The sequence below is a fragment of the Budorcas taxicolor genome, chromosome 1, assembly GCF_023091745.1.
Source record: "Budorcas taxicolor isolate Tak-1 chromosome 1, Takin1.1, whole genome shotgun sequence".
NCBI classification, from domain to species: domain Eukaryota; kingdom Metazoa; phylum Chordata; class Mammalia; order Artiodactyla; family Bovidae; genus Budorcas; species Budorcas taxicolor.
This window is the reverse complement of record NC_068910.1, coordinates 9455339-9469241: the sequence shown is the minus strand read 5'-3', so window position 1 is coordinate 9469241 and position 13903 is coordinate 9455339. Positions and strand designations below refer to the sequence as shown.

General features: G+C 39.7%; 1 protein-coding gene across 1 annotated transcript in view; it reads left to right on the top strand.

Annotated features, from left to right (window-relative positions):
- The window catches only part of PRKAR2A (protein kinase cAMP-dependent type II regulatory subunit alpha), a 65437-nt gene that overhangs the window by 14676 nt on the left and 36858 nt on the right, over window positions 1-13903 (top strand). Inside the window, exon 2 of the mRNA XM_052650109.1 lies at window positions 9391-9426. Coding sequence (XP_052506069.1) covers window positions 9391-9426 — 36 coding nt within the window. The remainder of the gene's footprint in view (window positions 1-9390; window positions 9427-13903) is intronic.

The window sequence follows — 13903 nt, the reverse complement described above, 5'->3', positions numbered from 1 at the left end:
TCCTCCAAAACTGTTTCCCTGAACATTTGTCTTCCAGAAAAGTATTTGGTGATGCGGGGAGAGAAGGAAATAGAAGCAGAGGTACATCACCATTATACTAAAAGTGGCGTGGGGAGTCAAATTTGATTCTGTTGGGCTACAGTTTCATAAGCCAGGTCTTAAAAATTTCAGGTATCTCAGATTTTGCTCCGAGTAGCATGCACACTAATTCTGGCCTTAAAGGAATGGAAAGAAATGGTAGCAGAGTGGAAGCTAATGAAACAGTTGAACAATGAATTATATTTTCTTGTCGGATGGTGGTTTTTGTCACATCTCCTCCTACTGGATATGTGATACATTGTTCAAAGCAAATGAGGATGTTCAGGATAAGCCATTATTTAATCAGTGAGAATGAATATGCCCCTGCAGATGTTTTCACAAATATTTAGATAAACATTTTAACTTTAGTGTTTCTAAAGAAAAATAAATGATCAAAGTAACTTCTACCTATTATCAGTAATTGTAACAGATAATCCTTTGAAGAACAAAGATTCAAGGCCAGCAAGAAAGCAGTTATTGTAAAGTCCAGACTGGCTTACTGATCATGGACTTGAGAACTGTTTTTCAGCATCAAGTCACAGAGGAGAGGAGAGAGTATCTTTTTTTTTTTTTTTTAAGATGATAGTGAATAAAAATTTGTTAGCTCTTCAGAAATAAGGATTTTTAGCAGTAATAAATAAAACTGTTTACATCAGTCATTAGAAATGCAAATCAAAACCATGATGAGATACTACTTTATACCCACTGTTATAACAATAAAAAAGTATTAACAAGTGTTGACCAAGATATGGAAGAACTGGAACCCTCGCATCCTGCTAGTAGGAGTGGAAAATGGAAAACAGTCTGGCCGTTCCTCAAAAACTTAAGTATGGAGTTACCATACAACCCACCAATTTCACTCCTAGATGTATACGCAAGAGAAATGAAAATGTGTAAAATGTGTATACATGAAGGTTCATAGTAATGTTATTCTTAATAGCCAAAAAGTGGAAAAAACTCAGGTGTTCACCAGCTGATGAATGGATAGATGAATGTGGTATATCCATACAATGAAACTGTCTGACAACAAAAAGAAATGAAGTACTAAAAGGTGCTGTGAAAGGCCGCATATTGTATTCTGCTTATACAAAATGTCCAGAAAAGGCAAATCTATAGAGACAGTAAATTACTGGTTGCCTAGGGCCAAGGGGATTGGGCGGAATGGGGAGGGAGGGCTAATGGATTTAGGGTTTCTTTTTGAGGTGTGGAAAAAGATCTAAAATTGATTATAGTAATGGAGACACAATTCTTTGAATATGCTAACAACCGTTGCATACTATAAATGGTTAACTGTGTGATATGTGGATTATATCTCAATAAGGCTATCACATTAAGAAAAATAAAGCTTTTTTTTCCCTTCCCATCTTATCTCTTGCTATTGCAATCCCAGGCCCCCCCGAGAGATTAAGCTGTCAAGTACAGTTATGGTTACTTCTGTTTTTCTTTATATTGACTCAGTCTTTGTACTTAAAATGAACTTAAGTGGGGAAAAAAAAAGTTTTTAAAAGAACTGTTAATGCTGATCTTAGAAAAGTACTCAGTTTTGGACCAGGTTCATCAGTCAATTTTGATTAGTTGGTAAGTACTAATATTTGATAAACTGAATTAGTCTCATGTCAAGATTCCAAATGCAGATTTCTACCGGGGGCTCTAAACGTCATTTAAAAAGACATTTTAGACATTTCAAGAAGGAAGGTGCATTTACACAGTTACACTGATGTGAGTGTTACCTGGTGGCATCTCCGGGCTGATTTTGGATGTTGTCCTTCCATGGCTGAGAGCATGGGCTGTGAAGCTGAGAGTGCCTGCACTCAGTCTGGTTCCGCCTTTGTTAGTAGAATGAGTTATTTAACCTTTCTTGCCTTAGATTCTTTATCTAAGTGTAATAGTACCTCATAAGTGTATGTACTTAATGACTTCATAAATATGATAGTACCTCATAAAGTTTGTATCAGAGTTAAGTGACTTAATAACCATGAAGTGTTCAGGGCAGATCTTGGCACATAACTTTATTTTTTTTACTTGACCAAGACGCATGTGGGATCTTAGTTCCCTGACCAGGGATCAAATTGGGAGTGCAGAGTCTTAACCACTGGACCTCCAGGGAAGTCCCTTCCTGGCACGTAAATGTTATATGTTTTTACTTATTTTCATCTCCATAATTTCCAGCATTGTTTGTTATCTGGATTAGCAGAATTTCCTTTGGCTTCTGCATTGACTTAAGATTAGGTTTTTTAGATATATATCTGAAGAAAACGGAAACATTACTTTGGAAAGATACATACGCCTCTGTGTTCACAGCAGCATTCTTTACATTAGCCAAGATACAGAAGCAACCTAAGTGTCCATCAGCCAATGAATGTAGATAAAGATGTGGTTCAGGGACTTCCCTGGTGGTTGAGTGGTTAAGACTGTATTCTCTCGTGTAGGGGACATAGGTTCCATTTTTGGTTGGGGAACTAAGATCCCACATGAATCATGGACCAAAAAAAAAAAAAAAAACAGATGTGTTGTATACATACACATACACACACCCAGTGGAATATTAGCCATAAAAATGAGTGAAATCTTGTCATTTGCAGTAGCATGGATGGACCTGGAAGGTATTATGCTCAGTGGAAAAAGACTGAGAGGGAAATATGATATGTTTTAGCTTATATGTGAAATCTAAAAAATAAAGCATGTGAATAAATATAAAAAACAGAAACAGACTCACAGATATAGAGAATTGGTGGTTACCAGTGGGGAGAGGGCTGAGGGAGGAGGGGCAAGATAGGGGAAGGGAATTAAGAGGTACAGACTACTAGGTATAAAGTAAATAAGATATGAGGATGTAATGTGTGGCACAAGGAGTATAGCCAATGTTTTGCAGCAACTTTAAATGGATATAGTCTATAAAATTTATTGAATCATTGTGTTACACAGTTGAAAGTGAAAGTCGCTCAGTTGTGTCCGATTCTTTGAGAGTCCGTGGAATTCTCCAGGCCAGAATACTGGAGTGGGTAGCCTTTCCCTTCTCCAGGGGATCTTCCCAACCTGGGTATCAAACCCAGGTCTCCCTCATTGCAGGAGGATTCTTTACCAGCTGAGCCACAAGGGAAGTCCATTATACAGCTGAAACTAATGTAATATTGTAAAGCAACTATACTTCAGTTTGAAAAAGATTAGCTTTGTCTGTAAGTGGCAAAAAATTCAGGACAAGTAGAACAGGGGGCTTCATGAGGTTAGGGATCCATGTCCTGCTACTTTGCAAGCCTTTTCCTATTCTTTTCCAGAGTTGAAAGACAAAGGGTAATTAAAACACATAAAATTCGTAGTGTAGGTTTGCTAAGGTAAAATAAATCCCAGGAGAAATAGACAAAAGAGTTGATGCAGTTGCCCCTGGGGAGCAGGAATTGCAAGTAGGGAGAGATGGATTAGAAGAGGGCTCTGTTTTATTGATGTTTTCTTCGTTATAGCCTTATAGTACTAATTGGCTTTTAAATTTATGACATGTTAAAGTTTGATGACAAGATTTTTAGAAAATTAGGGTTATTTCATATAATGATTGTCAAACTTTTTTCTAACTTAACAGTATATCTATCTTGAAGGTCTCCCTGGCAGTTCATGTAGGTCTGTGGCATCCTAAATTTTAATGTGTGCATAGACGTTCATACTCTAGCTATACCAGTATTTCCTTAACTTCTTTTTCTAGACAACTTTTATTTTCACTTTTTCTGTTACCTAAAATACTATAGTGATTATAGTATTACATATAGTATTTTATACGCATATATAAAACATATTCTTAAAAGTGGAATTATTGCTAGGTCAAAGGCAGTTCACAGTAAAAGTTTTGACAGAAACTGCCAGATTTTCTTCCAAAATTTTGAGATCACTCTGATGACTGTGTGGGGGATAGATTGATGTAGAGCAAAATGGGCTGTGGGAAGACAGGTTTGGAGGCTGTTGCAATCATCCTGGCAAGAAATGATGCCCTTCAGACTGGGGTGGATATGGAGAAAGGTAGACTGATTCAAGAAACAAGAGTGGGTGGGAGAGCAGATGGAATTGTTAATGAAGCAGATGTGAGTAATGAACGAAAGGAAGGAGTCAGGATGACTCAGGTGGACCCGTGACACCAATTAAAGTTGTCATGTGAGATGAAACTTGCTTGCCATGACCAGATTAGATGAATTCATAAATGCTTTGCCACTCTGACATTTTATAACTTGGGGGTCCATGACAGCACCCTTATTTATAGACTGAATGAAGCGCATATTGAATACTTTTTCTTTTATAATTGTAGATGTATAACTTCAGTTGATGTTGTTACGGAGCAAACATTGAGTTTATCACTAAACGATATAGATTTTAATCTTCTGTAAATCGTTAGACTCCTTTTATTTTCCTTCTGTCTGCAGCAACACATCTGACCAGTGCACTACCTCCTCCCACCAGCTGTAGTCAAGAGTGATCTTTATAAAATCCAGTCTGTGATGACTCCCTTTGCTCCAGTTGCTTCATATTGAACAGAAATGCTGTGTCCACAGCTGATCCACTCACAGGGATCATTTCCAAGTGGTTCTCTCCAACTCCACCTTGTCTGGGGGTGTCTGAGCCCCCATCCTCTTTCCGTTGGTCTCACAGGTGTTCAAGACTCGGGGGAAGTAGAGAGCCCTCAGGTGGGGAATCAGTGGAGCAAAGGGACGGATATTCTATACTAGGAGACTTTGCTGCCACTCCCTAGTATTGGAATAGGGAATCCTTTCTTCTCTCAACTGGTACTTCATCTCTCATTAAGCCTTGGTCACTCTGCTCCATATATTCCCTTCTGGTTTTGCAGTCATAATATCCAAGGGAATCTTTTTCAGGTTAAATCTTTGTTCCTGCTCTTCTCCCCCAGCTGAACAAAAAAGAAAAGACATAGAGATAAGCATAGTTTATTACTTCTGAATATGGCTCTGCCACAGGTTGGCTTCCAAAATGACCCTTGCCCACCTCTTCTCCCTCGTCTCTGTGTTCCTCTCCCACATTGCTCATGCCGTACCACACGTCTTTCATTTCCCCAAATCCTAAGTCCACGCAGCTTCCATCCCAACCATGCCTAGACCTGACTATAGGCCCAGGCCTTCCTGGGCTTTCTGTAGGCACTCTTCCTGTGTGCTCACAGAACACTCTGTACTCGCCTTTGTTGTAGTATCAGTAGATATCACATTCTTAAGGTGATAATTATTGGTCATTTTTAGATAGCTCCTAAGAGCTTTGTTGGGCCTTCCTTGTGCTCAGCTGGTAAAGAATCTGCCTGCAACGCAGGAGACCTGGGTTTGATCCCTGGGTTGGGAAGATCCCCTGGAGAAGGGAAAGGCTACCCACTCCAGTATTCTGGCCTGGAGAATTCCATGAACTGTATAGTCCATGGGATTGAAAAGAGTCGGACACGATTGAGCGACTTTCACTTTCAAGATCTTTGTGGGCAGGGGCCATATCTGAATCACTTTTATTCATATTTCCCTACTAGGTCGCACAGTGCCTGTCATAGAAGGGCTCAGTGATTATTTGTTGAATGAATGAATATGTTTTTGGCACCAACCAATATTGAATTTATTGATTTTCATAAAGCCAGTATTGATTTTTATTTAGCTCAAGGATAGAGGAAATAATACAGAAGAATAATATAGAGGAAAACTGTGATTTTGGAAGAGGCTACTTTAATTATAGTTGGAAGCCAGGTTGCAAAAGCCTCAAAAAAAAGAAAAAAAAAAAAGTGGTCAGCTCACAAAACAGTTCATTTGAGAAGTTTGATATTGGAGGGAAGTATTTATGTGCATGATATAGCTAGAGGCCCAGCAGGGTCTGCTAGGAGTTCTCTCTGGGTAGATTGTGGGAAGATGGATGTCAGATGTTGGACAGACTAGAGAAATAGTTCAATGGGATGGACTTCATTATCATCATATAGTCACAGGTACTGGCAGAAACTACCATACCAGGGCAAACATACTGTTGGCGTTTTTGCTCTAAACTTCAGTGACCATGTACCTTGTTCAACCAGCACAAGATTCTAGAAAGAGTAAGTGAAGAAAGGATAGCAGCATTCTTTCCTTCTTCTGACCCTCAGAGAAAGCAGAATTAATTTGTGTGAACTCATGGAAGATACTTTATCTTTTCTCTTTTCCTTCTCTTTTCTTAATTGTGAACCAAGAGTGAGTCCTATAGTTTACTGACTGGGTCTCAGAACCCTAACTGGGTTGTGCTCAGTTGCTTCAGTCGTGTCCGACTCTTTGCGACCCCACTGACTGTAGCCTGCCAGGCTCCTCTGTCCGTGGGATTTTCCTGGCAGGAATACTGGAGTGGGTTGCCATTTCCTTCTCCAGGGGATCTTCACAACTCGGGGATCAAACCTGAGTCTCCGTGCCTCCTGCACGGCAGATGGATTCTTTACCACTGAGCCATTAGCCAGCACTTTTTCTTGGGCTTCTCTTGCTTCACTGAGTGGTCCTCCCCTGACACCCTACTTCTCCCTCATCTGTTTCCAGGCACCCTGGGATATTTCTCCAATCCAAAAACCTTCTTGCCTTTGGGGCTTTCCTCAAGGTTTGCACTTTCACCCCCTGGCCTATGAGGGCCCAGCACAATGTCACCCTTTGGTGGCAGCCCTTCCTGGCAGTCTCCATGTTGTGATTAACCGTGCTGAAGGGCCTGCCCTGACAGCTGCTCTGTATTCCACTTTGGAGATTTGCTATGCTGTGCTATGTTATAGTAGGCCGAGGTCCCCCAGACACAAGGCCCTCGTTAGCGTCCTGCTTCTGTTCTCTGCCTCTGCACACAGCTGGTGCTGCTAACATCCTCCCAGCCTGGCTTTGAGTGTGCCTATTTGCCTTCCCCGGAGTCGCAGAGTCTTTCGTCCTGAGCTGTAGTAGTGTTAGTCGCTAGTCGTGTCTGACTCTTTGGGACCCCACGGACTGTAGCCTGCCAGGCTCCTCTCTCCATGGGATTCTCCAGGCCATTCCCTTCTCCAGAGGATCTTCCCAACCCAGGGATTAAACCCAGGTCTCCTGCATTACATGTATTCCTTACCGTCTGAGCTACAGGGTTCTGCCCTGCTCTAATCGTGGTTGGGTTTTGTTCTCCAGGCTTTTGTGCCATTTCCTGCCATGGGAAAATTCTGTTATCTTGTCTATCATATTTCAATTTAAGAGAGACTTTGGGAAATGTTTTCAAATTCTCCAGATGTTCTTAATATTTACCACATAAAATATTCTGCATGCTCAAAGAACCCTGTTTTAATTTTCAGAGTATGTCTGTGTTTAGGAGTTCATTTAATCAGTAATAATGATTTTTAGTTTCCATTGAGACTGCATTGGTTAATATTTTTGAGGCACATGTTTTCAGATCAGATAACCTAAATTTTAAGTTTTCCTACTCCCTATCAGTATTTGTTTATGATAGAAAAGGAGAGCATTTTAGGCGTTGTTTTCTGCTGGAAGATTTTCTCAGATTTACACTGGTTGAATACTTGGATTCACATAAAGTCTGATCTGCTGTTTTGAGCTCTCTAAGCAGTGGTGAAATTAGAATGGGTGGTCTCTGACTGCTGTAGTTACTGACTGCATCCTCTGTGTGCCTTGGCGTTGTTATCTTCTTCCAACTGCAGCTGTTTCCACTGACCCTATAAAAGTTTGTAAGATGTGTACTAATTTAAAGTTAAATAACACATAGATTTATTAGGCAGCGTGTCTGTGCCCATTTTGTTTACCTTTTCATCCACCCAGTGATCCATTCCAGCTAAATGCCTTAAGTCTCTTGTTCTTAATTACATTTTACACTGCAAGTCAGTTTGTTTTTTTTTAAAAAAACACTTGAACTCTTTCAGTTTGTGGGAATGCTTTAGGAATTTTAAAAAGTAATTTTGTCTTTTTTGCATGATAGATGGAAGTAGTGATTTTAACTTCTCATTTAAAATTTTTGATTCCTTCTTTATGTCTTTGTTTTAAACATACAGTTCTTATTTTATGATAGGTCTATAATTTTTCTGTCTAGCCCTTTGAGGTATCCCCTGATAGCACCCATGCTAAATTGTTTCACTATGTGCTTTATAATTTCAGGTTGTATACTAATATTTGGTGGGGTTTTAGTTATGGAAACCCCATGAGGCCTGGATTGAGGGCTTATGCTGGTGTATTTTCATCTGTTTACTGAGTGATGAGACGTGTATTTTGAAATGATCAAAGTCAACTCTCCCGCATTGCTCAAGCTTCATAAAATCAGGGATTTTTTTGTTCACTAATGTTTTCTAAATTGTCTACTACAGTGCATGGCATATACTAGGTACTTTGCTTGTATTTTTAATCCACTCTTTTATTGAGGAAGTAGTGACAGATTATTGTACTTTTAGGAACCACTGGGATTTTCTTTTGATTATTGGCCTATTTGTTCCGGTAACATACCTTTGACCCTGTGCTATGCAAAATGATAATTCTAATCCTATTAAGATGAGCATTTCCCTCCTTCCTGGGTCTATATTTGTTTCAGAAACTTTTGCATTAGAGTTTGGCTCTCAGAGCCATCTTCAATTTCTTTTTCAGTAACCCTCAAATTTCTGTTTTTTGGAGATTAATAAGGCATATTCTGTATGTTTTTTAAAATAAAATTAATCAGATTAATCTTCAAAGATGGAAAAACCCACCTTGTTCAAATGATATAGTTCCGTAGTAAGAATTCAGATAACCATCAAACACAAGGAATGATATAGGTGAGAAGCAGGAAAAATTAGCAAAAAGAAAAAAATTTTTTTAACTTAAAGACATGTGATACAGTTTTCTAATTAATACACTGACCATGGGTGGAGAAAACCCATCCATATTGAAGGAGAGTACAACTTAATGGTTCATTTTTTAATTTTAGTGTAATACTCATTAAATTATTTTAAAAGGAAATGTAAATACTATTAGTTAGCAGGTCTTGTAATTATTTTTAAAAGAAGAAAATTTAAATGTTTGATATCGTGACATTACCAGTAAATTTAGTAGACTTCTTACTTATCTGGTGTGATACAAATTAGATAGAACTTGAATGTGAGCAGAAATAAAATTGCCACTCATGTTAAAGTTATAAAGAGTTTGTTTTCAAAGACATATATATATTTTTTATGTTGTCTGTATGTGATCATGTTGAACCACTATCTGTGGTTGATGATGAAAGAATATGAATTTACCCGCCAACTTGATATTGAGTTTCCTGGTTCTGCTGTGAAAGATCTTTACAAAAAGGGGAAATAAAGATGGGTCGTGTGACATAATGATGACTAAACGTTATTTTTTTTTTGTTTTGCAGTTCCAATTCCTGGCAGATTTGATCGGCGAGTGTCAGGTATGTATTCTTTTTCATAACATACTACTAAAATGCTATTTTAAGATGGGATTATCTTAAATAAAAATAAGTTCATCTTTTTAATAAAAAGGTAAGTTGATAGCATTATAGAACATTATCAGAATTACCTGTGATGCCTTTGTTCTGTTTCATTTTGTTTTAAATGTATATGTGCTTATTTTTAGATTACTATAGTAAGTTTGTCTCATTTATGTCATTGATATTTTTCCATGTTCATAATTATGGCTTCTAAAAACAACTTTTCATTTTACTATTTCTGGCATTCTAGATTATGCTTGCCATTAATTTTTTTTAAGGTTTATTTATTTTTATTTTTTGGCTGTGGTGGGTCTTCGTTGCTGCACATGGGCTTTCTCTAGTTGAGGCGAGGGGGCTACTCCGTGTTGTGGTGCATGCGCCTCTCCCTGTGGTGGTTTCTTTTGTGAGGCACAAGGCTCTAGGGCGCTCGGCCTTCAGTAGTGGCGGTTTGCAGGCTCTGGAGCCTGGGCTCGATAGTTGTGGAGCATGGGCTTGGCACGTGCGAGCTTGCCGGAGCAGAGGCTGAATCCATGTCTCCTGCATTGGCAGGCAGACCCTTAACCACTGAACCACCGGGGAAGTCAGCCATTAACTTCTTGCTCGTGTTGTTGAGCCCCTTAAATTACTTCCTCGGTTGCAGCGCTGGGAGTAGCAGTCTCTGGTCAGAGACGGAGCATTGCTTTGGCTTCTTCTTTGCACTGCTTTCAAGAGGCAGTCTAGAAAATAGGCTACAGGGAGAAAGATGCCCTGCAAGACCTGTTCTTCACCTCCGTCTCACTAATATAGGCGGTGCTGACTCCTTTCATTTATATTTTAAATATATTTTTATGTTCTTGACTTACAAATGTACTCCTTTAATTTAGAAGTAAAATAGTGCCTTGGATTGTTTTATCTGGCATTCCTTTGATTATTAACAAAAAATAAATATTTTCCAAATGCAGGAGGAGGTCTATTTTTATTTTTTTATATGCGACTAGTTTAATAATACATTTCCCATTTAACTGTTGTGATCTAGATAATTTAATTTTTCTCTTTTTTATTGACTTAAAAATTTTGATCTGTGACTGGTACCTTGAATACTTGCTGGCACACAGCAAGTACTCAGTAAATCTGTATTGACTATATACATCTCTCTTTATTTCATGATTGTTCTTAAGCTGAGAAGGTCCCCATTTTTTCATAGAACTGATAAATATGTTTTCTGAAAGTTTTTCTTATAATTAAAAATGCTAAGCTTCTGGATATATCTACTTTATTTGGTTGTACAGTTGGGATGTTAATGTGTTTCAAAATTGCTATGCAAGCTATATGTGTCCTGTCATTCTTTTATATCCCCTTGTTTGGGAAAGTTTCTTGATTTTAAATTGTCATGTGACCTAATATTTAGTAAGGCTCCAAATCCCTTTTCTAACAGTCCTTTTCTTTGAGAGAATCTGCTCATTTATGTTTTCAGAAAGTTTTTGCTAAGACTGTACACCAAAGTCTGTTGAAAGGAGATGGAAGAATGTGTTGTTTCCTATAAAAAGTCATTTAACAGAGACAGGAATTCCCTGTGGTCCAGTGGTTAGGACTGAGCTGTCACTACAGGGGGCACTGGTTTGATCCCTGATTGGGGGTGAAAAGGGACTAAGATCCCTTATGCCTCGAGGTGTAGCTGAAAAAGAAAAACAGAGTCATTTATGGAGAGGAAGTAAAGTAGGAATTAAGACTGGTATGAGACTTATGAGCTGCTCTCTCCCATTTCTGTTCTTCCCTGCACCTCGTTTTATCCAAAGTTTCTTAATATTAGCTGTTGGCATCTGGGACAGGCCTGGGAAATGGAGAGTGCAGTGACACCTCCTCCAGAGGTCACAGAGGGTCACAGATGAATTGCTGCGTAGGCTCTTTGTCAGTGTGTTCAGTCCTTGAACTCTGCGCAACGCAGACAAGTGCTTGGTATTATCCCTCACCCTTAGCTCCTACAGTCTTATTGAAAAGTTAAAACTTGTTAATATCACTCAAATGTTAAATGAAAATAAAGAATTCTTAACAGAACCAAAAATGATTATGCAGCAGAGAAAATAGCTTGTTAGCAAGAGCTAATGGTTTTTTGAGTGCCGGCTGTGTACTCAGTACACATTTTTAAGGTCCTCCTAAATGCCTGCCTTGTGTTGTTGAATATAATCCTTACACTAACACTATGAGTTACATGCTCTGATTACCCCATTATTTGGGTGGGGAAACTGGGGCAAAGCAGAGGTTACATAACTTGAAGCAGTCAAGGTGATAAAATGCCCAAAGATAGCTTAATGCCTAAGTACTAACCGTCCCATCCCCAAGTACCCATTCTTGTACCCGCTAGAACTCTTGCTCAGTCTTCAGCTACATCCCGTAAATTTCTTAGCCCGTACTCTCAGTTCAGTCTTCATCGTCATGATCTAGCTAAAGCGTGGCTTGCCCCCAAGCCTCACTTCTCTTTCCCTTTCCTTGTAACACTGATGGCAGATGTGTGGATGTCTCTGTTGATCCGCATTGCTTCTAGACCTCTCTGTCCTCTCCCTCAACCCCTCAGCCTCAAGCCTCACATTATATTCTCCCAGCCACCCCTTCCTTGTTTTAGTCCTCTAATAACTCCAGGTTCCTTCTCATTTCCACATAAATAATCCTCTCAGCGTCTGGTCCTTCCATTCCTTGACCTCTTCTCCTCCAGGGTTGTGGTCTTCCACCTGCTTCAGCCACTCACTGCTGTGGTTGTCCTGTGGTAGGACCAGCATCACAACCCTCCGTATTCTCAGTCAGTGCTGCAGGTCGCCCACCGCTGCCCGCTGTCTTCTACCAGCTCGTGTGCTGTCCTCCTCCAGCTCTCACAGCTCATTGATCTATCTCCTTTTCGTTCTTTCTCAATTCCTCTTTACTAACCTTAAATTTCTTGATCAGTGATTATAACCACTTTCCTCAGTTCTCTTTTCCTTTTATATTTGCTTGGCTAAGCCACACTCTGGTTAAACCCATTCTCCACATATTCTGTGTCTGCACCGCATCTGTACTTGGTGGAGGAAAAACATGCAGCTCTGCTGACTGATCTTACCCTCAGTTCATGATCATTAACCTCTAGTACGCTCTTGGTGACCACAATCATACTGTTCCTATACTTCTTTCACTCTCTTGTTCTCCTAGGTAAGTCTTTCATACCTTCTTTCTCCCCAAACCTATAACACCTCCTCCCGCTCCTATTCCTAGCAGATAATCTTCTCAATTTAACTAAAGAAACAGAAATAATAGAAGAGAATTTCCATAGACTCCCACGTCTGTCCTTCCCCACCTGCCTGTGAGTCCATTTGTCCACCTGTACACTAGATCTCAACCCTTCATCCTTCCAGCAGTTACCTCTTCTTTATCCTGCATAATCTTCATCCTTCAGCTGGATTTTCTCAGCAGCATATCATTGGTGCTCCCTTCTTAAAATGAAACTTTTACAAATCACTCTTCCCTCTCCAGCTGCCACTCTTTCTCTCTACCTATCTTTATAGCAAAACCTCTTGAAAGAGTGGTCCATACATGCTTCCCGTTCTCTTCTGTTCTCTCTTGAGCCCATTCTAGTCAGACTTTTGTTCCCATATCTCACCAAAGCTACCTTTGTGGACTGCTCACTCACATTCTTCAGACCCTCATGTGAAGGATACCTTCTCAGGCCTTAAGTAAGGCCTATCTGAAATCCTTGCCCCTCCCCAGCACACAAACACAGCCTATCTCCCTACTTTATTTTCTCCTTAGTTCCCTTCCTCTTTTAACTTACTTATCCCATTTACCATCTAGTTCACTATGCAAGGGTATAAATGCCAGTCAGGCAGGGAATTTCATCTGTTTTGTTCACTGGTGTATAGTTAACATTTGCAACAGTGTTGGTAAATATGGCCGGATCAGGAAGGATCAGGAAACAGGAAGAGAAATTATTGTAGGCAGAAAAAAAATCAAGAAGCGCTTCTTGGAGGGAGGCAGAAATTGCACTGGAAGTTGAAAAACATGGTTATTCTTGGGCTAGTACCAAGAAGGATGCATTCCAGGTAGAAGAATGTCTGAAGCCTTGAAGGAGGATAAACAGGACCCAGCTGCTCTGGCCATAGGAGAGGAGAAAAGTTAATAAAATAAACTGGAAAGAGAGTTAGGGAATGGACTCCTGATGTGATCCAAGGATCTCAGCTAAACTATTTGTGTGAATACATGTGCTTTTGTCAGACACTGCAGAAGAGAATTCAACACTCAGGATGTCTGACTGAATAATAACCTGGAAGGTAAAGCAGCAGAGGAGAGCTCGCAGTTGAGTGTCTCCTGTGAGCCAGGCCTTGTATTTAAATGTCTCCTCCTACTATTAACCCTTTAACATGGTTCTAGGATTGTTATACCGTCATACCGTTGAAGAGACCAAGGACTGGGGACGTAGAGAAATAGTGTGGAATAA